Source organism: Malus sylvestris, chromosome 1, assembly GCF_916048215.2.
Source record: "Malus sylvestris chromosome 1, drMalSylv7.2, whole genome shotgun sequence".
NCBI lineage: Eukaryota > Viridiplantae > Streptophyta > Magnoliopsida > Rosales > Rosaceae > Malus > Malus sylvestris.
The window spans coordinates 27,163,364-27,184,094 of record NC_062260.1 but is presented as its reverse complement, the minus strand read 5'-3'; the positions used below and the strand labels follow the sequence as shown (position 1 = coordinate 27,184,094).

Here is a 20,731-nt window from a genome sequence, read left to right as displayed (position 1 = left end):
GTTTGGTTGCTTCTCGGCCTGAATTCTACAGTTTACACTAGTTGCTTAATTATATCAATTCCTGAAACAAGGGTAAGGCTGCGTATGATAAACAATTTTACCCGATCCCCGCAAAGTGGGGTGCCTTGTTGGTTTGAGGTCGCCTTTTTAGTGATCTAGTGCCATGTCAACAATTCCAGCCATTTCAATTTTTAATAACAAAGTTGTAGCTTGGAGGATAAGTCAACTGTGCTTGTTAACAAAGGAGCTACACATGGTGGCCAGCTTACATTGCAGAAACCGACTTCCTACGAAAGTCAACTTTTGTCATTTGGGATAAACGTGTGGAAGTACACGTAACAGCACAATACCGATTTCGATTCCGAATTTTGACTTGGTAGCTGTTTTAAATTTATGCGTTTTCGGAATATTTTCGGCACTGCAGGCAGCCTGCAGGCAAATGCCAGCTCCTTTATTAATAGAGCAGTTCAAAGGACATGTTGACAAAAACCAAGAACACAAACAAAGTATATTTCTCTTCTGCTTTTCTTATCAGACAAATCATGAAGGCTCAAAAGCACGTAATCCCAATTTTAGTTGTCATTTGCTTGTTAGCAGTGATTCAAATTTGCGGCTGTCGACCGATAATTAGTACTACTCAAGCTTCAAATGGAGATACAGAACAGAAGTTAAGAGACATCAAGTATTTTCCTATGTTCCTAAGATCTATGGAGTCGATGATGAAGAATAAGATCAGCCCGATCCATGCAGTTTCTCGTCGACATGTTCCTGCAGGACCAAATCCGCTTCACAATTAACTTTATGGCACCAATATGCTTTCACTTGATAGCAGATCAGATATTTGCTCATAATACAGATTAGTTTTGATTCAGAGTTGGATTGTATAATGTCTTACTTTCTATTATTTTGTATTATAATGTATAATACATAGTTTTGGACATTCCAAGTTTTCTGTTACCGAAATCAATTACAAGAGAGTAGCAGAATTTTGCAAATACACGGTGGTTCATGTGCAAAAGTTACTATAAATTGTTTTTGTTTATTTTTTTTTTTCGCAAAAGCCGACAAGGAGGAACATCATTGCCCTGCGTGATAGGGGAAAGTGTAGTTGTTACTCTTGGATTCTTGGAGGCTATTACATGTTGGTAATTGTTAGTTTTCAACACTTGCAAAGTTGCCATGCTCTTACAAACCCAAAATTAATACCCAACTCTTGTTTTTGTATGCTATTTCTTGCAAGTTTCTGTGCAAACATTACACGACCCGTTATATGTAAGTAATTATTTTTACTTGCAAATTATGTTCAATCTGTGGTTCAATCTGCTTCGCTGATCCATAGTTACGTGATAGTTCCAATGTTTACGGGGAAAAAATTCAGAAAATATAACGTCTACAAGCATCACACTGACAATTACTGAGCCAGTTGAGCCCGCAATTTTTTTCCAGAAGCTCATGAAGTTGAAGAAACCCCCTGTGGCTGTTGGGGTATGTAACATTCTAGCTACGCAGCATATGCTCCGGTTCTGCTATGCTTCCCACAAGTTTTGCGCGTCCTTGACTCTTTCACTCTTTGACATTGACATTATTATTGATAAAATGAAAAAACAACAAAAAATAAGTTGTTGCATATTAAAGCTTAACAATCCTACAGACATGCTTAAAAACACACATTGAGCAGGGTGCACCCTTCACTCGTTTCAATTTGTGTTCGATACATTTCACATCTTCTTGAGCTGATGTTCAATTACATTTCGCTTCGTGAAGACTCAATTTATAGACAAAATTTGCAAACTAAATGATGTTTCACCAATAGAAATGAGCACATTTATCAACGCTTAAGTAATAATCCAATCATCAATTTCCATGTCATTTAGTCAACAAAATTGTAACTGAGCTGTTAAAAATAGTCACCAAGAGGACTTGGAACATAGGTCCGTACTCGTTCACAGCTCCTTGTGCTCCAAAATATAGCTAGTTTATTTTCATTTGCTTGTTGATCACAGACAGACACAAAGCATGACGATCAATCTGTTTCAATGGCTCTTTTAAACACATGAAAACCGAATGATCAAGTTGTCATGTACCAATTAGCTAGCTAGGGCAAATAGCTTTTCAAAAATTCAACCCGCAGTAGTTTCACAGACTTACATATATACAACCTAGCTAAATCTCTGGTTTCGGTTTGGGTTACAATTGTATGTTAATGCAATGCAACAGAAACATTATTTTTCACCTTCCAAACTGAGTCATGCATATTGCAAGAATACTCATTCCTTTTGCATTCTTCAAGACCAGAATCTGCCTTTATATGACCTGATAGAGTTGCTTAATTAGTGATATCTAACTATTCTCCGATCTGTGCATTTCGTATCTATTTATCAAAAGGTTTATGTTTATGGTTTTCTTTTACTTGTCTCTGTTTCCCTTCTCTTTTTTGTATGGTTGTCCTTTGCTTAACGTTTACATTTCATCATGTTTTTCTTTTGCATTTTTATAGATGTCGTTCAACCGTGATAAGTGTGAATATATAGCAACTAATAAGGAAGAGCTCGACAAACACGAAGGACTACAACATGTCCAAGCGGAACACTACCTCTGCTATTTATGCCACAAAGAATTTCTGCTCAAGAATGGAGTTATAAAGCACGCGGAAGATAAACATAAGAAAGAGCTCGATGGCCAGTTCTTTTGCATGAGCTGCTGGAATTTATATTATAATAAAAAGGATGATAAGGAGCAGCACAATTGCTCTCAAGAACACGGGGCAAGAACTAAGCCCTAGTGTCAATCTATACCTTAATCGTAGATTTAAGCTTGATAAGTGGTTTTTTACTTTACTTTTATGAATTTCCAATTGTTGCTTCAGGTAACATTTTCATATAGATAACTAAGTTTATTTCTTTTACTTAATTTCTTTGTTATTATACATTCAAATTATCGAATTATAAATCACAATCAATCAACCTGAAGTACAATAACACCGGATCTTTAATCAAGAAAACGAAATACGATAGCAACATTTACAAATATAAAAGTATCAAGCAACAAAAAGCTCATTTATCACCGAATTTCAACTTGATTCCCCGCGTTGCTGATCACAACAATATTAAAGAATTTTTTGGCTGCAAAATCCTAATTACTAAGTAATAGTATCCGCTAAGAAAGAAGCAAAATAGATCGCACGGGATTCAGCTCAAGGTCAAGTCCAGATTCGACTCCCTGGCGGTTGCAATGTGCTGCAAACCATCTGTTCTATTTTGGTGGAGTCATATGTACTTATTTATTTATATTTTATACCCAATATAAAAAAATTAGCACAAATGTTTTAGTAATTTCTTTAAGAAAAACAATTGTTTTTTCAAACATCCATAGGAGTTTGAGAGTGATAACTAAGTGTCTAATGGACTTTACGACTGTTGAATTTGACTTTACCATGCTTATCTAAAACTTGCGACCCTTGAATTTCGCTTGAAAAACGAGTGTCCAAAAAAATGAAATTTGGGCGTCTCGAGTAAATTCATAAAAAGTAAAAGAATAGTATTCTCTAAGGTTTAATGAATTATTTTGGGTGCCAAGAAAATTGTGTGAGCAAATTAGGTGTCCAAAAAACAAGAATGTTCATAGACACTTGAATGTACACATAACCACTTATAGAAAAATCGAAAATTTGAGCCTTTCAAATCCATACGTTATTACGTAGAAATTTACAGGTCGTGCATCACTGATAACTGCTGGCAACATGATTCAAACCTTGGTGGGGCAACACACAAAATATGACCTAACTAAGTGAAAACATGAGAATTAGGAGCCTCACACACTTTTCATGGTATGCAAAAATAATGCAAGGGAAAATATAATCCTAAGGAGAGCAAAGCACAAGAAACGAAAATACGTAAAACAATAAACCATAACAAATCCTAATCCTTATAGAATACCATTTTGTCTCTAATCCTTATAATCCTTGTAGTTCTATTCCCTTAGTTTATTTTGGAGTACACGCAGTGATGTATAAATAAGGACTTTTAATCAATTATTTTACATATTCAACAACAATAAAAGAAGCTCTGTACCCTTCAATTTATCTTCTGCAAGAACATCTTCACAGTTCTGAAATCATGGGATCAGGTGTGTTTTCTCTTCATATTTCCCCTTACTTCGTACATTTATTTACCTTGTTATGATCATGACATCATAGTTTTAATCTTTTCTTTTCCAATCAAGTTTTAGATATTAAATATCAGTATTTAGGGTTAGATTCTTCTAAATCTGCTAAACTCTTTTAGTCGTTTGCTGTCTGTGATTTGCCAGACGAGATTAATATATACTATATATTTGTATCTTCTATATAAATGTCTGCAATTTTATGTGTTTAACATAACCATGGTTTCTCTTATTGATTTTGTTTAATTTTTTTTCTTTCTCAGATTGGGCATCTCTTCCTAACTATCTTTTGGAATCAATTTTAGAGAATTTAGTGTCACGATTAGAATATATTCGATTCAGTGCTGTTTGTATGTCATGGTATTGCATAGCAAAAGATAATAAAAGAAAATTTGACGAGATTTCAAGTTGTCATAATCCTCCACTACTCTTGATTCAAACTGCCATTAAAACTGCCAAAAAACGTGATTGGAATATATACCACCCCATCGAAGATAGAGTCCTTGGTCTGCAACTAAATTTTTCGAAGAAGCGATTCTGTGGTTCTTCAAAAGGATGGTTAATAGCTATGAATATGGGTTTGGTAGTAACCCTTATAAATCCCTTTTTATGGATCAAAGGGAGGAAAAAAAGACAAGATTCCATCATCAATCTCCCTCCACTCACTCGTCCGCAAGAAAGAGTGCCTGTTCAGATAACCTGTACTTTTGTGATTAAGGCGACAATTTCCGCAGACCCAATATTAGATGTCGATAAATGTATTGTTGTACATTGATGAAGGATCCGGTATCCAATTCCAAGATGTTGTTCATGTTGGAGATAAGTTTTATGCTGTCGAAGAACTGGGAAGACTTTCTTCTTTTGAGATTACTACTCACTCCATCTCCAGTAAACAATTGGTTGCCGGCAATACCATGGTATTCGATGAGGTAATAAAGGCGTATATCGTGGTTTTAAATGATAACGAATTGTGGATGGTTCAAAGGGGTTTTGAATTTAATACTGGTCGTGTCACAACGTTAGTTAAGATATTTAAATTGAATTTTGATAAGTGTGAGTGGGTTGAGACAAAAACCCTAGGTGATCTTGCTTTCTTTTTGGGTGATAACTTTTCCATATCTGTTAAGGCTTCCAATTTTCCAGGATGTATGCCAAATTGTATATACTTCAACTATGATTATGATCGTATCAACAGTTACCCAAAAAACCGCTTAAGTGATGATTATTGCGTTTATAATGTTGACAGTCGAAGCTTTTCGCAGCCTTATACCCGAGAGGCGAAGAAACTTTTAGAAAAGACCATGCAACCTTCATTTTGGGTCGTGCCTACTTTGCAGTTGTAAATAAGTTATATTTCTTCATCTGTATTCTTTACTTTTATGCATATTGTATCCTTTTTTTGTTTTAACAATGGAAGCTCAATGGAGATATTAGTATATGTTACAAAATTTCCATTTTTTTTTCTTGTTAAGAGACGATGTTCACTATCTAAAGCAGAGTTTGGAGAATCTGCCTTTCTTCCGTTTCCTTGTTTCGGTAGAAAGAAAGTAGGATCAGCCCAGCAACGGTCTTCGAACCACCGGCGTCCGTTTGGCTCCGGCATCAAGCTTGCGTACAGAAAAGTGAGATAGGGAGAATGGAACGGAGAGAGAAGAAAACGAGGAGGGTGCTGGGTTTCATGGAGGTAGTGGTGGGCTGAGAAGGCGAAGAGATTTTTTAATGCGACGGAATGAGAAACCATACGCAATATGTAATTATATTTGATTCAGCGTTATTAGAGCATGTGAATTTGGGAGCAAATGTAAGGGAAAAGGATCCTTGTCGGATCATTTTTTTGGGATCCAAGAGATTCTGTGATAATAATCGTTCATCGTACATCGTACGGTCAGTTTTTATTAAGTACTATTTATATTTAATTACGGAATCCTCAGAAAAATGATCTGACGAAGATCCTTTTCCGCAATCCAACGAGCAACACGTGTCATTGGCTAATGGATAGGTTAGGTTAGCTGGTCGTCCGTTTGCTGGTGGAATAGTTGAATCTCCGTCACCAGAAAGTGCACATTCCACGTGGCGCACTTCAATCCTCTGCGTCCCCACTCAGAGTAACATTGTACTTGGAGTCAAAAGTGTCTTTTAGTAAAAGACAGAGGGCAGTACCGTCCTTGAAGTACAACTTCGTCAAGCTGCAGCTTTTTAACTGCCATGTTGTAACTTCTGCGCCTCTCGCAATACAGTTTCGTAAACACGTGGGTCTGGAGACCTTCCAAGCTTTTCACTCAGAGAGGGAGAGAGAGAGGGGGAGAGAGTGCGGCTCGTACTTCGGCGGTGGTCGCCCGGAAAATCAGTCTCCGGCGATGGCGGACCAGAACTCCGAGGAATGGCTCCCAGCTGGATGGACAGTGGAGGTCAAAGTTAGAAAAAACGGCAGAAGAGACAAGGTCTGAAAATTACACTCCTTTCTATCTTTTAACTTATTTATTTACTTCAAACCCTGATTAGGAAAATTAGTAGAACTGCAAGATCCTTAAGTAATTTTGGTAGTTAGTTAAGTTTAAGCTTAATTTTAATTCTGTAAGTTGGTAAAGAACCAATTTTTGTGCTTGTAAAAGAGTGGAGGAGGATTGGAAGTTTGGATTTTTGATACGAGCGGTATTCTACTTTAAACTAATCTAAACTGCGGGGAAGGGGATTCGAGCACATCCGCAAAAGTTTGGACATTTAGTTGTAACGTTGAGGTGTGCATTTTAGATATGAACTTCGAACCAGACATTTCCTAGGTCTGTTCGATTTTAGGATTAAATCTGACACCTTTGCTTGCTGTTTTTGAATGTGTTACATGTGGAACATACTATGCTTCTCTGAGCTTTGTACTGTCGAATTTCGAAAGTTTCAGGTTCCTTAATTCGACATCAGTATTTATAGGGAACTACACTTGCAACTTGAAAGCTATTTTCGTTTCTCTGGACGATGTTTTGCGATAGATGATTTAGTAGAGGTGTTTGTAATTTGTGTTTGTTGCAGTATTACTACGAATCCTCAAGTGGACATAGATTTAGTTCCAGGGCGGAGGTATCTCGCTATCTCAGCACCTCCAAAACCAGTCGTGAAGACAAACAGAAAATTGAGGAGACTCTCAAGCGACCTTCTGATGATGTCCGTTGACTCAAACTTCTACTTATTATCTACATTTAGATGTTTAACATCGTCAGCTTTTACTAATTTAGATATGGAAACTTTAATTATTCAAGCATTTAGGTTGTAGTTGAGAAGACTGTAGCAGAAAGACTGCCTCCAGGATGGATCAAAGAAATCCGGATGACAAAAAAGGCTCGTAAGATTAGGAGAGACACGGTAATGAACTCTCTCTCTCTCTCTCTCTCTCTCTCTCTCTCTCTCTCTCTCTCTCTGCGAGTGAGTGTGTGCGCGTGCGCAGTATGGCCTTGTTAAGAGTTTCCATGAGCTTTGAGTTTCAAGCTCATTCCACTCATTCTCTTTATCATGGGTCATCCCTAAAGTTCACTCCTCCGTTGAATGATATTCTGTCTCTGTGCAGCATTATATTGCTCCTGTAAGTGAAAAAGTATTCCGCTCTCTCAGGGATGTGCATCGCTATCTTGAAAATGAGGAGCCAGGAAGGTTAAATGTCGAGCCGAGTGGCAGCAGTGATAAGGAATTGGAAGATGAAAAATCCTCTGTAAGTTACTACAAAATGGATTGTCTGGATTTTAAACGTTACTGTGCCTGCCATTAATTTTGATTGTGAGTAAAAATTATGATTTTCATCGATGTCTTTCCTTATTTGGATTGCTGCTGTAACCAAGAAACAGAAATTAGACAACGCAAGTTTGAACTTCAACGAGACAACGAAGGATGGAGAGATACTTAATTGTTCATGTAACGGAGAAGGCCTGCCCCTTCCTGAACATACTTCTGATCAGAGTAATGTTCAAATTCACGTCTTATTTACAATCTCTTGGTATCATCCTTCATAGATATATTCCTTGTTCTTTCATCTTTTGTGGGATTCGAGACTGAAAATTGCCAGAAAGTTTTTTTTTTTTTTTTTTTTTTTGTCTTGAAGATTTAGGTAAGTTTGATTGATTTCCTAGGCCAACCCTTATTCTGCAACGCTAAGTTAATAATCTTTTAACTGACATGAACCTGTGACATGCTGCAGGTGGGGTGGGCATTGAATTAGGCAGCTTAAATCCTTCAGAAGCCAAAGGTTCAGAGCAAAATGAACAAGACGGTGATTCCACAAAAAGTGAATGCATTTCAGCTCCTGCTGGTGGAGACCCGCCAGATAACCAATGCCTGGAAAGTGGGATGAAAAAACATGAAATAAACCGTTCTGGCCTCTGCAAATCAAAGAACAAGAAAGAGCTTATCTTGCCTCGCCGTGCTTCAAAGCGACTAGCTGGAGTTGAAGTTGGTCCATTTCCAGAACTGAAAACAAGTATTCGAGCCCGTCGAGCTGCAACTGAACAGTCAGGGGAGGGAACACGCCATACAACCGAAGGCCCGTCCCTTCCTGAACACAGTTCTGATCAGAGTAATGTTTAAATTTCACGTCTTGTTTACAATCCCTTGGTATTGTCCTTTCACATAGATATATTCCTTATTCTTTCCTCTTTCTTTTATGTGGGAGTGGGAGTTGAGACTCTGAAAATTGACTTAGTTATTTTCCTTTTTGTCGTTATGATTTAGGAAGTTCGACTGATTTCCAAGGCCAACCTTTTATTCTGCAACGCTAAGTTAATAAGCTTTTATCTGATACGAACTCACGACATGCTGCAGGTGAGGTGGGCAGCTTAAATCCTCCAGAATCCAAAGGTTCAGAGCAAAAAGAACAGGACTGTGATTCCACAAAAAATGAATGTATTTCAATTCCTGCAGGTGGAGGTCCGCCAGATAAGCAATGCCTGGAAACTGGTCTGATAAAACATGAAGGGAAAAAGACCCATCTTGACCTTTGCAAATCAAAGAACAAGATGGAGCCTATCGTTCCTCGCCGTGCTTCAATGAGACTAGCTGGAGTTGAAGCTGGTCCAGTTCCAGAAGTGAAACCAAGTACTCCAGCACGTCGATTTGCTGTTAAACAGTCAGGGGAGGGAGTACACCGTACAACTGAAGGTTCTTCCCTTGGTAATTTGCCTAGTTGTGCATTCCAGCAGCCTGATTATCATGAGGTTGAGCCAGAAAAGCATATTCAAAATGTGGAACAAGCAATTAATGGTGACGCTAAGCAAAGGTGTGCTTCTGTTTTCCCATTGGGGAGCCGAAGTAGCCCAGAAGAGCATGCAGGAAAACTTGAAACCGATTATAAGGCTGAAGAGAAGCCAGGACTTCAACCAGACTTACCTCTCGGCGATTTCTTCACGGATCCTTGCATTGCATTTGCAATAGAGACTCTCACTGGAATAGGTTTTGACAATGCCAGGAGCGATGGTGACCATTCTTCAGGAGGACTAACTACACCAAAAGATCATCATGGGGACATAGACAATAAGAGCAGTGGGAAGCAGGAAAGCGGCAACCTTTTTATTCCAGAACGCTGGGGGAAAGTTGGAAAGGATGATGATGCTGGACAGAAGTCAGGATCCCCTACTGAGTTGCCTTTTGGGGGTTCATGGCCCGATCCATGCATTGAATTTGCTATAAAAACTCTCACGGGTGCAATCCCAGTAGACTACGATCCGCACATCGAGGAATACTTTCAGCAGCAACTAAGCTCATCAAAAACTCAAGGAACAAGCGACTTGACCTTGAAAAATGTTGGTCTAGATAACTTCTGCCAAACGGATGATTTGTGCGAGCAGTTCTGTCATGCGGAGGTCCCTGTGCTTAAGAAACAAGCGCTTTCTGAACCTCGACACACCAGGAGCCGAAGTTTACACAGTTCCGGTGGATCAGATGTAAACCAAAAGGGGAGGCAGAGACACTGACTTCAACCCTTGTACAGCTCCTAGAACACTCTGTACCAACCCCCTTCCACGCCACCCCTAACCTTTTGTACTTCTCTCGTGCTGATCTTTTAGGAAGAGACCGCCTCGGTGAAGTTTCCGCCTGTTTGCATCTCTGTATGTGTAACCCCAGTGTCTGTAACTTTAGTACGAAGTATTGAAGCTATTTTTTCGTTGCATTGGCAAAGTGTTTGTTCACTAATTATGATTAAGATGGAAACATGTGAAGACTCCATTGATAAACCTGAGGCAAAGACCAGGGATAACTCAAGTTTTTATTTGCAAATTTTCACGGCCGGAATCGCCGTTTGCAGCTAAACTAGCAGAGATTATTATGCCAATGAACAGATATTGACTGATTTGCGCCCACGAAGAGAACCTCGTCTCCAACTTCCAACAACTTATCGAGAACCAAAACGAACTGGGAGAGGAAGGCATGCCCAGTCGATCTGATGGATTATCGTCGCCGCTCGAGGTAATACCAAACAGGCTCTAAGCTTTCTGATGATTCTCATCGTTAGATTTTGCCGTGCTTTGTGTGTACTACCGGTTCTGTTTCTTATCGTTTATGAGAGAAAGTTGCAACGGTGATATCGACACAAAATTCATACTCTGCAACTTGATTCGTAACAGCGTAATTCGCTCAATGATCCATACAGCAGGAAACAATAATTCAAAAACAAGATCCACAGAACAATAATTAGCAGCACACTAGGAGGAAGACAACAAGTGAAATCTTGATTTTTGTTTTTTACTTTGAATCATGTAGTAATTTAATTAGAATTCAAAAAGCCTGATTTATTTACACAATTGGTACAGAAGCAGAGCAAGGCAAGAAACCTGCATGTCGATTCATACATGCCATTCTAGGCAGAAGCCGGGCCTGCTCGGGCTCTCAGTGTTTCAGTTCTCTTGCTTCTCTCCATTACCTCCACCAACCACTCGACGCTTTCTTTAATCCCCATCCTGCAATCAAACGTCGATGTGCTTAGCTATTGCATTCTGTATTTTACGGCATCTCAGTGCTGAGAATTTTTTTTCAATGTGAAATGTGGTTCATCAAGTGACAAATTACCCTTTCCACGTTCGGAGCAAATAAAGAGTTAACTATCTGCCTATTTGGTGAAGCAATGGAGTCTAGAAAAGATGCACTTACCCATCGTATGCTGAAACAGCTTCAAACATAAAAACCCTTTCATCCAACTTTTTAAGATCCAGATATCGAGCAAGTTCCTCAGCTGACACAGAATCAGCAACATCCTGCAATTGCAAAGACATTTCAACAAAGTGACAAATAGGAGAGATTTATTGAGCATCTTGTTTTTTTTATCTTAATTAAAAAGCAGCTTAAATCAACATTACGGATGCCATAACTAGATTTCACATTACAAGATTTAAAATAAAAACCATATACAATAGAAAAAGATAGATGGCAGAGGAAATAACACATGGTTACATCAAATATAAAAAGAAAACAGTTCCATATATTAGGGATGACGATGCACAACAAATTACAACCCGTCTACATAGATGTCACCCAATAAGGACTTAAGCACATGGATTTCTGCGTTTACATTCTGAAGAAAATGCAAAATTTATGAAACTTCTGTTTTAATAAGACATGCAAGCCAAAAATTTCTGAAAGATTCATCACTAGGTTGCTTGTGATTTTGTGCGGAGAACAATTTAGCCTCTCACCTGCTTGTTGGCCAAAATCAATAGAGGAGCTCCTTGCAAATCCTCATGCCGAAGAACTTTTTCTGGTTTTCAAAAGTAGTAATATCAGGGCAGTGCATCATGTAATTTTGTTATTCCTCAACTTTAATAGCTATACTATCATAGGATACAACAATTACAAACGTGGCAGAATATGCTCACAAGATTCAGCAATTGAACACCACCTACCTAATGCAGATTTTGAATCTTCAAAACGTGATGGACAAGTGGCATCAATTACATAGACCACAGCATGTGCTTCTTCATAATATTTCTCCCAGATTGAGCGAAGACCAGGCTGACAGCAAAACAAACAACCCTTGTGACTGCCCATTTTAAAAACGAAAATTTATACTAGAGAAAGCGACTGATTCGCAACACTTGGAGACTATATCGATCCTGGTACGTGATAACAATCTACTATTGCTAAACTAGTAATGTTTTCTAAGGAAAAGTACACCTGAATTTTGATGCTAGCAGCTTATGGTTTAGAATAAAGGAGTGAAAATCTATGTTAAACGAAAGAATACGAAAGATGAAATAAGATAAATGGCAAGGATATATTTCACATACCTGACCCCCTAGGTCCCAGAACACAAGTTTGGTATTTGATGCTTCAATACGACCAATATTTAGTCCCACAGTTGGAACAATTCGATCAGGAGGGAGACCCTCCAAGTTTGAGTACATTGACTTCAACTTCTCAAGCAAAGTCTACAAAGAAAAAGCAGATTAAAAATTACATCTGATGTTTCTGAAAAATCGTTAAAAACTTGAAGAATAAAATCCACTAATGTGACCAAAGATAAAAGCATGTCAAAATGGCAACGAAAAGCACAATAACTAAAAGATTACAGGAAGGTGTATTACCGTCTTCCCAGCCTTGTCGATTCCAAGAATGAGCACATGAAACTCCGTCTTACTGAACATATATTTCCATAGTCCGTAAAACAACGAAAACATCTCTGCCTAGTGTAATTTGTTGACTATTCTATCCCTACCAAGCTTCAAGTTCCTCCTCTGGAACCGATAACAACTTTATCTTCCTCAACCCTACGAAAATACCGCCTGAAACAGAATAAAAATGGCCAATCTTGTTACAAATATAAATTCCGAAATCTGAATGGAATTCGCACGCATTCAACACATTTTGCAGATTAACTTTCTCACTGTCCTCATCAATTCTAATTCCACTTCTCACATTGCACGCACTCAATAAAAACGGCCAATCTTTTTACAAATATAAAAGGACGAGCCCAAGCCAACAAGGCTCCCGCTTTGCGGGCAACATCTATCGTAGGCAGCCCTACCCTGCTTTGCAAATAGGCTGTTTTCATGACTCAAACCCTTGACCTTTCGGTCACAAAAGAGCAACATTTCCGTTGCGCCAAGGCTCGCCTTCCAATCTTGTCACAAATATACAATTCTAATTCCACTTCTCACATTGCCGGAATCAACACAAGTTACAGAAATAAAAAACTTTTCCAGTTGCAGAACAACAACCAAATCCAATTCGCAAAATATTGACATCTTATTTAAATGAAGAACATCAACAACACATTAAAACAGCATAAAATTATAGCAAAAGAAAAAAAGAGATCTCCAACTAACCTCACAAAATAAGCCAACCCAGAAAGCTGTTTGACCCAAAAAATTAAAAAAATTGAAAATTAACACGACCCAATTCCTTTCAGCCGTAAAATTCAGAGACAGAACCGGGTTTAATAAAATAATCCAGATCAACCAACAAATTTCACCTATGAAAGCAAAATCTCGAATTCTTACAGTCTGAGGGAAGAGCTGCTGCTACTCTTCTACGTACGCAATCGGGCCCCAATTAACAGCTTCTTCTTCTTCTCAAGCTCCAAACCCTCTCTCTATCTTATATTTTTATTTCCCAGATTTGTAATTACCTTTTACGTTTTTTTTTTTTTTTTAAGGAAAAGTAATGAACTTGAAATTTTTGGGTTTTAACGAAGACAATTGTTATTAGCATTTCAAAAATCTCATTTTACACGTATTTTTTTTTCTAATTATAGAAAGTTTGGAATGCCAAATGAGTTTTTTGGAATCATAATAACAATTTCCTTAACGAAAAGGATAAAAAGATGTTGTGAGTGAATAATATCATGGATGCTTTTTTAGAGTAAAAATATGATTTTTTGTTAAAATAAACCGTATCAGAAGTGTTTTGTTAAAAAAAAAATTATTTATTGATTTTGTTAAACAAAAGATAAATTTGTTATATTAGATATTAGATCAGAAAGTCAACGAAGTTTGCAAAGACAACACTTCTCACCACACTGTTTTTGTTGTTATTGTTTTCTTATAAAAACAAAAAACAAAATATTGTTTTTTGATTGCGTCAAATTTTTTTTAGTTGTTGTTGCGTCAATTATAACTCACAAATGTTATCTGCTTTATGTTTGGTTACATTCTTTAAACTTATAAGTTAGATGTCTCAGAAACGATTTTTTATGAATCAAGAAATTAATTTAACTAATTAAAATTATTTATTATGTGATTTAGCTAAATTCCTAGTAAAAGTTATCTCTCTCATAAATTCAAGTCATAATTGAATCAAATTCCAAAAATCTTTGGCTGACGTGGTTAGATCATAGCGGTTGTAATTTGTATTTAACGGTCCGAGATATTCACACTCTTGAAAGCCCTTGGATGGCTTCAATCGATATTAAATGCTATTCGTTAGGGTAATTTAGTAAACCGGGAAAGTTATAAAACCAGCAAACAAAAATTCGATTCAGCGCTTCGAACGAACGCTCAATTTCTCCGAAGGAAGTAAGAAGGTATCAAAATTTATATATATTTCCTGCTCTCTTCTTTTTCCTACTTTTAATTTGATTTTTGCGCTTAAATTTTCCCGGAAAACGCAGGAAAATGAAGGAAAAAGGAAATTTTCCGATCGTTTAACCAACTGTTGTTAGTCGACATGTTTCCGAAGGTTCATTTTCTTCGTTTTCGAAAGATTAGGTGGATTAGGGTTTTAATGCGCTATTGATCTGTGGCTGTATTGTATGTTGTTCTTGTTGTGCGTTTTTTTACTAGACGTGGATTAATTTGTGAGAAATTGAATTGAATTTTTCTGTTTTTTTAGGTTTTTAGGTTTTTGTATGTATATAATTCAATATCGTTAATGCAGTTTTGATGACCTAGTATGCGGTTGTGATTTGTTGTTATGCTTAATTTTGAGAATTTAACAGCGAATTTCGCGATTTTGTTTCAGAGAATTCGATTCAGTTGATCAGTTGCTTGTTGGTGTGCTTTTGCGGAATCAGCTGCTTAGCAAAATGAAGTAATTCAATCTGTCTCCTGCTGTTTTCGTTATACTTTTCGGGTTTGGTTTACGTTAAATTCTTAGAAATGTTGCATCAAGTCATGCTTTAGGAAATGGTTTCGGTTTTTGTAAAATTCTGCTTACTTTCTGTTTGTTATTAGATGGTTGGAGTTTATATGGGTATACTGATTTTAGATGTTGTTCATTGAGTGGCAGAGGCCGAGTTAGATGGGACGAGGCTAATATTGGAGAAATTGAAGCAAATAAACCTGTAAGGCAGAAAATTACTGAGCCGAAGACGCCATACCACCCCATGATGACCGATGATGAGTATGGTATGTGGGTTTACGTCAACTGTATATGCATGAATCCCGTGTTTTTACTTATCTTCTAAGTTTTGATGATTATACCTTTTCATATGGTAAAGCTTCATTCATTGTAGGTTCTCAATACTTGTTTCCTGAAAAAAGAAAATGGTCTCTTGTATGTTGAAACTTATCATTTCCGATGGCACTATAATCTTGGCAGGATCACTGTCTCCTATGCGGGGCGGTACCTTCGATGATTGTGTTGGTGATGCAGATCATGCAGAAGCAATACGAACTGCTTTGAGTGATGTGGCGTCATCAAGTAGAAAGAGCACCCAACGGTCTACTGGCTGGACATCATCTGAGGATGAGGCCGATGCTATGGAACAAGATGATGAAGGTCTTCACTCATCTCCTTTTCTTTTTTCCCCTTAAGTTTAACTCTTTTGATCAGCATTTGTTACGACTTACGACTTTTCACTACATTTCAATACAGTTGACTGATTAGTTTCATATTTTAGTCATCCACTGCTTAGAATACTAATACAACTGGATCGATACATGGATATGATTGAAGTTGCATCAGATGATATTAATTTACTTCGTGTAAGGGGTGGTTTGGGAGTGAGGTGCTTAAAAAAAAGCATCCATGAAAAAAAGTTGTGAGGGTTTTAGGTGTTTGGTAAACTGAAAAAAAAAGGTTATTTTGGAAGTTGCTGGGAGAATAAGCTGAAATTAAAGGCAAAAAGTGAAGCTGCTATTTGCAGCTTTGGAAAACTGGTTTTTTTTCAAAGCACACGGAGCTACGGTGCTCCTTTAATGAAAAGACCCACTATTTGCTTTTTTTTTCCAAAAGCATTTTTACAAAAAAGTTTACCAAACACTTTGCTGATTTATTTTACAGCCGCTTATTCTCACAGCAGCTTTCTTTCAAAGCACAGCAATACCAAACCAGCCCTAAAACACATGATATAAGATCCCAATGAACATATTTAGAGGTTTATTATTCATCTGCCAACAATCCTCTTCTAGTTCTCATTTCCCCAGTTCATAAAATCGGGCATATTTTCAAATTCTTCTACCGCTCAGTTACATTTATACTATTCATCTGCCAACAATCCTGTACTGACTTGCGGCTGTCTATTCTGCCTTCTTGCTGTCGGACTTTGCCAGATTCCGAGAAAAGCAAGAGTTTTAGGGAGCACAGAAGAGCCCATTATGATGAATTCCAGAAAGTAAAAGAACTCAGGCGGAAAGCTTCTTTGCTCGACGATGAAGAAGAGGACGAGGATGAGAATGTTGACATGGATAAGAAGGAGAAGAAATCTGGTTCCTCTTCGTTAACTGCCGGTGTCAAAGAAATAGATATCGACGAAGATGGTACCTCATCAACCAAAAACTCTTCCGTACCTCCGGCGAATGGCGCTTAGAAGATCAAGCCAAAGCTAAGACTTCCCTTGATCATTTCACTGACATTTGGATTACAGTTTTCGGTTCCTTCTCGATAAGAATATATGCTCATCTGACTGCAATTTGTATCTTTTTATTAAGCTTTTTGTTTGTAAATAGTTCAACTTTATTTACTTTTCATAAAACAATGTCCGAGCAAGTGTCCTTCTACCACACCACAGTGGTGGAGAGGAACGACGCCTTTGCATGACAGGAGGGTTTAATCCTCGGCAAACTGATTCTAACTTCACGACAATATCGCTCAACTCAAAAAAAAAAAAAAAAAAAAAAAGACGAGAGATATTTTTGTTTAAATGCTGACGTGTCACTTAGTGGCAACACCTCACTCGCATATTTAGCTCACACTGATCACTACTCTCTTATCCCTTGAGGCTGAGACCAATGGCTTCAGAGCTTGCTTTCCAAATTTGCAGCCACTTAGCCTCTATCTTCACCGTACCGACCCACCCGTACCCGCCGGTCCTCGACCTTTTGGTCACCGAGCTCTCTTCCACAGCGGCTCGAAACGGCCGCGTCTTCCTCTATGGGGTTGGCCGAGAGGGCCTAATGGTGAAGGCCTTGTGCATGCGCCTTTCCCACTTAGGCCTCTCGGCCCACATGGTGTTCGACATGACCACTCCCCCAATCACAGCTGCCGATCTACTCATTGCCTCAGCCGGCCCAGGTGGGTTTTTCACCGTGGATGCACTTTGCTCCGTTGCTCGATCGAACGGAGGTCGAGTCCTGCTGCTGACGGCCCAGCCGGAGACCGGATCGTGCGTGAAGCACGCGAGTGTGGTGGGCTATGTGCCAGCGCAGACGATGGCGAATGATGCAGGTGGTGATGGGGATGTGATGAAATCTCGGCCGTTGCTTCCGATGGGGAGCGTGTATGAGGGGGCTTTGTTTGTGTTGTTTGAGATGGTGGTGTATAAGTTGGGTGAGGTTTTGGGTCAGAGCCCTGAAGCCGTACGAGCTCGCCACACCAACCTCGAGTGACCGCGATTACCTGATGAATGTGGGCCCATCATGGGCTCTCTTTTTCTCTTCTGTTGAAATTATGGGCCTTCGAGGCCCAACAGAATGTAAATTAAAATAATAAATGATAATAAACTTTTTCTATCTTTCTAGCTCCAGCTACCACGGACAAGGTTCCTTTCCGGATCCTCTTTGTGGGGATTCAGAGATCAATCAATTATATTCGATCACCGTACATTGTATGATTAAAAATTATTTTAAATTTTAAATTGAATATAAATTGTACCTAACAAAAATTGATCGCACGATGTACGATAAATGAAAACGATTGATTGATTATTCGGATCCCTACAAAGACGATCCTACTCCCAACTACAACATTTCGTTTTATTTATAATCGAATTGAATAGACAACACAAATAAAAGACATAACTAAACAAAAGATGAATGGGAAAAAAAAAAGATGATGTGCGTTTATTATTTTTTGTAGAATATATATCTAATGATGGGAACGAATTCTTGACCTTGACCTTCATCACCTGTATTTTAGTTTCATACCACTTTATGTAACAAAATATTGAATAATAAGGGGTCGGAAGATTCAGAACTAGGGGCGGCAATGGGTCATGGTCGTGTTTATATTTGGGTTGATTACGACCATTCTCTAATACAAAATTCATATAATTCATAAAAACCACGTCAATCGAGTTCTTTTTTTTTTCTCTTTCAATTTTCACAACCCGTTGCTAGGGGTTGGGTCAGAGTTAGTCGGGTTCTAATCATGATAATCAATATCTAATTGTGTAATCGTCCTATGCTTATTGAATGATTAGTTTCAAAATTGTCGTGTCTGAAATTATCGCTCCTCAGATTGTACATCAACAAGGCCCACTTGGGACCCAATTGGAGTATGGTAAGCATGTTAATATCTTAAAGGGTGCATTTTTGCTCGCCATTCTAATTATGACGTATACTCACCATACACCTAATTATCAGCTACATGTATCCTTTTACTTAACTCTAATTAACTTTCATATTAAATGTTACTTTTTCAATTGGAAACTGTTATTAGCACTTCAAAAATCTCATTATGCACTCTCATAAGTGCATTTTTTTTTTAATTATAGAAAGTTTGGAATACCAATAACAATTCCCTTTCAACTTTGAAAAAAAATTAACTAAAATGACACGTGGTAGATGATTAGATTTATAGTAAACACGTGAAAAAAGTTAACATTAGGATGGTGCGCAAAAATACTCCATATCTCAAAAGGGACATGTAGAGATATTTTCGTAATTTAACTCTTCCTAGTCCTAGTCGTACCGTCTTTAATCATCCCAAAATATCTGTCGGAGCCCATAAGTTGTGTTGGTCATATAAAGTTCATTTGACCAAAAATATAAAACGTATAAAGTTGTGTTAGATATTTTGCTCTACCAATAAAACCTCTCTGTAGATATTTTCAGCCACGTGCTCCCTCTGTGTACCTCCTCGACTGCAGAAAAGCTTCGTACTCGCGTTACTAGCCCCGTCGACCCTTCGTTTTCCATCTCCTTTCTTGTTGGAAATTCTATTTTTTTGATAATCTAGTTGTTGGGCACTTGGGGTAGGCTAACGTGGACCACTCTTTAAATTCTCCCAAGCCTAGAGATATTAATATATCTATTTTTTATGAAACTTTAACGAAAAGCTTCTGGTACGGTTCATTTTAACAAAAAAAATCATATTTTTATACTAAAAAGTTAATCCTAGTACTATTTGCTTTACCCATCATTTTGTCTTCTTCATTTAGGTACATTAAATTCATTATAATACATTTTGTCTTCTTCATTTAGGTACATTAAATTCATTATAATACATTTCGATGCATATATTTTGGTACAAATATTTCGATACAAACATTTAGGTACATTAATTCAATATAATACATTTCGATACTAACATTTAGATGCATACATTTTGGTACACACATTTATGTACATTAATTTAATATAATACATTTCGGTGCATACATTTCGGTACATACATTTCGGTGCTAACATTTAAATACATTAGTTCAATATAATACATTTCGGTGCACACATTTATGTATATTTATTGAATCTTTCACGTTTGAAGAATGTTAAATAAAATTAATAAATTAAAAAACTCTTTTTTTTGTCAAAAAAAAATTAAAATTTGTATGTTAATAAATTTAAATATTTAATGGGAGACATTAAATAAAATGCACACATCAAAGGATTATAATCAATATGTAATCTAACACAATGTTTATTTTAAATTTCAATCTTCTTAAAGGATTAAAGTTAAAAAATCCCATTTTTATAAGCGGTTTGAATTATTTTAAAACGAGCCATAAATCTTTAAAGTTATTTGTATGAATTCTGTCCATTTTAGTCTTCCTTCTCAGACTCATTATTTGTTTTTTTTAAGATATCGTGTTTCAAAGCATTGCTCCAATATCTTAAAATGAATATCGTGTTGAATTTTCACTCATAAAAATATCATTTAGTCGATTAATTTTTTAATAAATTAATTGAATTGCAGTCCACTAATTAGTAGTCCAAATATCTTTCCAAAGAATAATAGATCCTACACACACAAAATCTAAATTTGTTACGATTAATATCTCTGGAGAGAGTCGGGATATTTGAATAGTGATATTTTGATGAGCCAAACACATGTCGCCCGAGGAGAGCGAGTAGGTTACTTTCTATTCCTCCAAACACTCAGATAGATTTTTAGTGTGTCTGAAACACGACAGTATTTTCCCTTTCGAAAATAAATAATATTAAATATCAAACAAGCAAACCTATAACAATATCTCAAAACATATGCTCTATATATAATATCATAT

The 20,731-nt window shown here is 37.3% G+C and overlaps 5 protein-coding genes and 1 long non-coding RNA gene across 13 annotated transcripts; 5 read left to right on the top strand and 1 right to left on the bottom strand.

Annotated features, from left to right (window-relative positions):
* Positions 1–2,351: 2,351 nt before the first annotated feature.
* LOC126615825 (uncharacterized) lies at positions 2,352–2,905 on the top strand. The gene is made up of 2 exons (XR_007620913.1): positions 2,352–2,385; positions 2,498–2,905. It is a non-coding gene; the product is annotated as an uncharacterized LOC126615825 (long non-coding RNA).
* A 1,122-nt stretch (positions 2,906–4,027) lies between these two features.
* Positions 4,028–6,029, top strand: LOC126615820 (uncharacterized). The gene is made up of 2 exons (XM_050283734.1): positions 4,028–4,125; positions 4,425–6,029. The coding sequence occupies exons 1-2, from the start codon at positions 4,116–4,118 to the stop codon at positions 4,934–4,936; spliced, it is 522 nt and encodes a 173-aa protein (XP_050139691.1). The 5' UTR covers positions 4,028–4,115; the 3' UTR covers positions 4,937–6,029.
* Positions 6,030–6,383: 354 nt separating this feature from the next.
* On the top strand, positions 6,384–10,306 carry LOC126615785 (methyl-CpG-binding domain-containing protein 13-like). 3 transcript variants are annotated; one of them, XM_050283684.1, is made up of 7 exons: positions 6,384–6,602; positions 7,186–7,317; positions 7,420–7,515; positions 7,718–7,858; positions 7,986–8,103; positions 8,342–8,716; positions 8,962–10,306. In XM_050283684.1, the coding sequence occupies exons 1-7, from the start codon at positions 6,519–6,521 to the stop codon at positions 10,107–10,109; spliced, it is 2,094 nt and encodes a 697-aa protein (XP_050139641.1). In that variant the 5' UTR covers positions 6,384–6,518; the 3' UTR covers positions 10,110–10,306. The 3 variants fall into 3 exon arrangements, with proteins under 3 accessions (XP_050139641.1, XP_050139651.1, XP_050139660.1); XM_050283694.1 differs by having other exon boundaries at positions 6,385–6,602; positions 7,992–8,103; XM_050283703.1 differs by lacking the exon at positions 6,384–6,602 and having other exon boundaries at positions 7,185–7,317; positions 7,413–7,515.
* A 539-nt stretch (positions 10,307–10,845) lies between these two features.
* LOC126615800 (uncharacterized) lies at positions 10,846–13,751 on the bottom strand. 3 transcript variants are annotated; one of them, XM_050283711.1, is made up of 8 exons: positions 13,629–13,718; positions 13,455–13,480; positions 12,714–12,911; positions 12,417–12,557; positions 12,033–12,141; positions 11,826–11,887; positions 11,284–11,387; positions 10,846–11,093 (listed from the first exon to the last, which is right to left on the bottom strand). In XM_050283711.1, exons 3-8 carry the CDS (start codon positions 12,804–12,806, stop codon positions 10,994–10,996), a joined length of 609 nt encoding a protein of 202 aa, XP_050139668.1. In that variant the 5' UTR covers positions 12,807–12,911; positions 13,455–13,480; positions 13,629–13,718; the 3' UTR covers positions 10,846–10,993. The 3 variants fall into 3 exon arrangements, with proteins under 3 accessions (XP_050139668.1, XP_050139663.1, XP_050139678.1); XM_050283706.1 differs by lacking the exon at positions 13,455–13,480 and having other exon boundaries at positions 13,629–13,751; XM_050283721.1 differs by lacking the exon at positions 13,455–13,480 and having other exon boundaries at positions 13,601–13,726.
* A 768-nt stretch (positions 13,752–14,519) lies between these two features.
* On the top strand, positions 14,520–17,044 carry LOC126615750 (protein phosphatase inhibitor 2-like). Of its 4 annotated transcripts, none has more exons than XM_050283646.1 (6): positions 14,582–14,650; positions 14,738–14,805; positions 15,088–15,156; positions 15,349–15,473; positions 15,667–15,846; positions 16,620–17,044. In XM_050283646.1, the coding sequence occupies exons 3-6, from the start codon at positions 15,152–15,154 to the stop codon at positions 16,874–16,876; spliced, it is 567 nt and encodes a 188-aa protein (XP_050139603.1). In that variant the 5' UTR covers positions 14,582–14,650; positions 14,738–14,805; positions 15,088–15,151; the 3' UTR covers positions 16,877–17,044. The 4 variants fall into 4 exon arrangements, with proteins under 4 accessions (XP_050139616.1, XP_050139610.1, XP_050139603.1 ...); XM_050283668.1 differs by having other exon boundaries at positions 14,584–14,650; positions 15,355–15,473; XM_050283659.1 differs by lacking the exon at positions 14,738–14,805 and having other exon boundaries at positions 14,520–14,650; positions 15,355–15,473.
* A 115-nt stretch (positions 17,045–17,159) lies between these two features.
* LOC126615743 (uncharacterized) lies at positions 17,160–18,017 on the top strand. The gene has a single exon (XM_050283635.1). It carries the CDS (start codon positions 17,298–17,300, stop codon positions 17,892–17,894), a length of 597 nt encoding a protein of 198 aa, XP_050139592.1. The 5' UTR covers positions 17,160–17,297; the 3' UTR covers positions 17,895–18,017.
* The last annotated feature ends 2,714 nt before the right edge of the window (positions 18,018–20,731 follow it).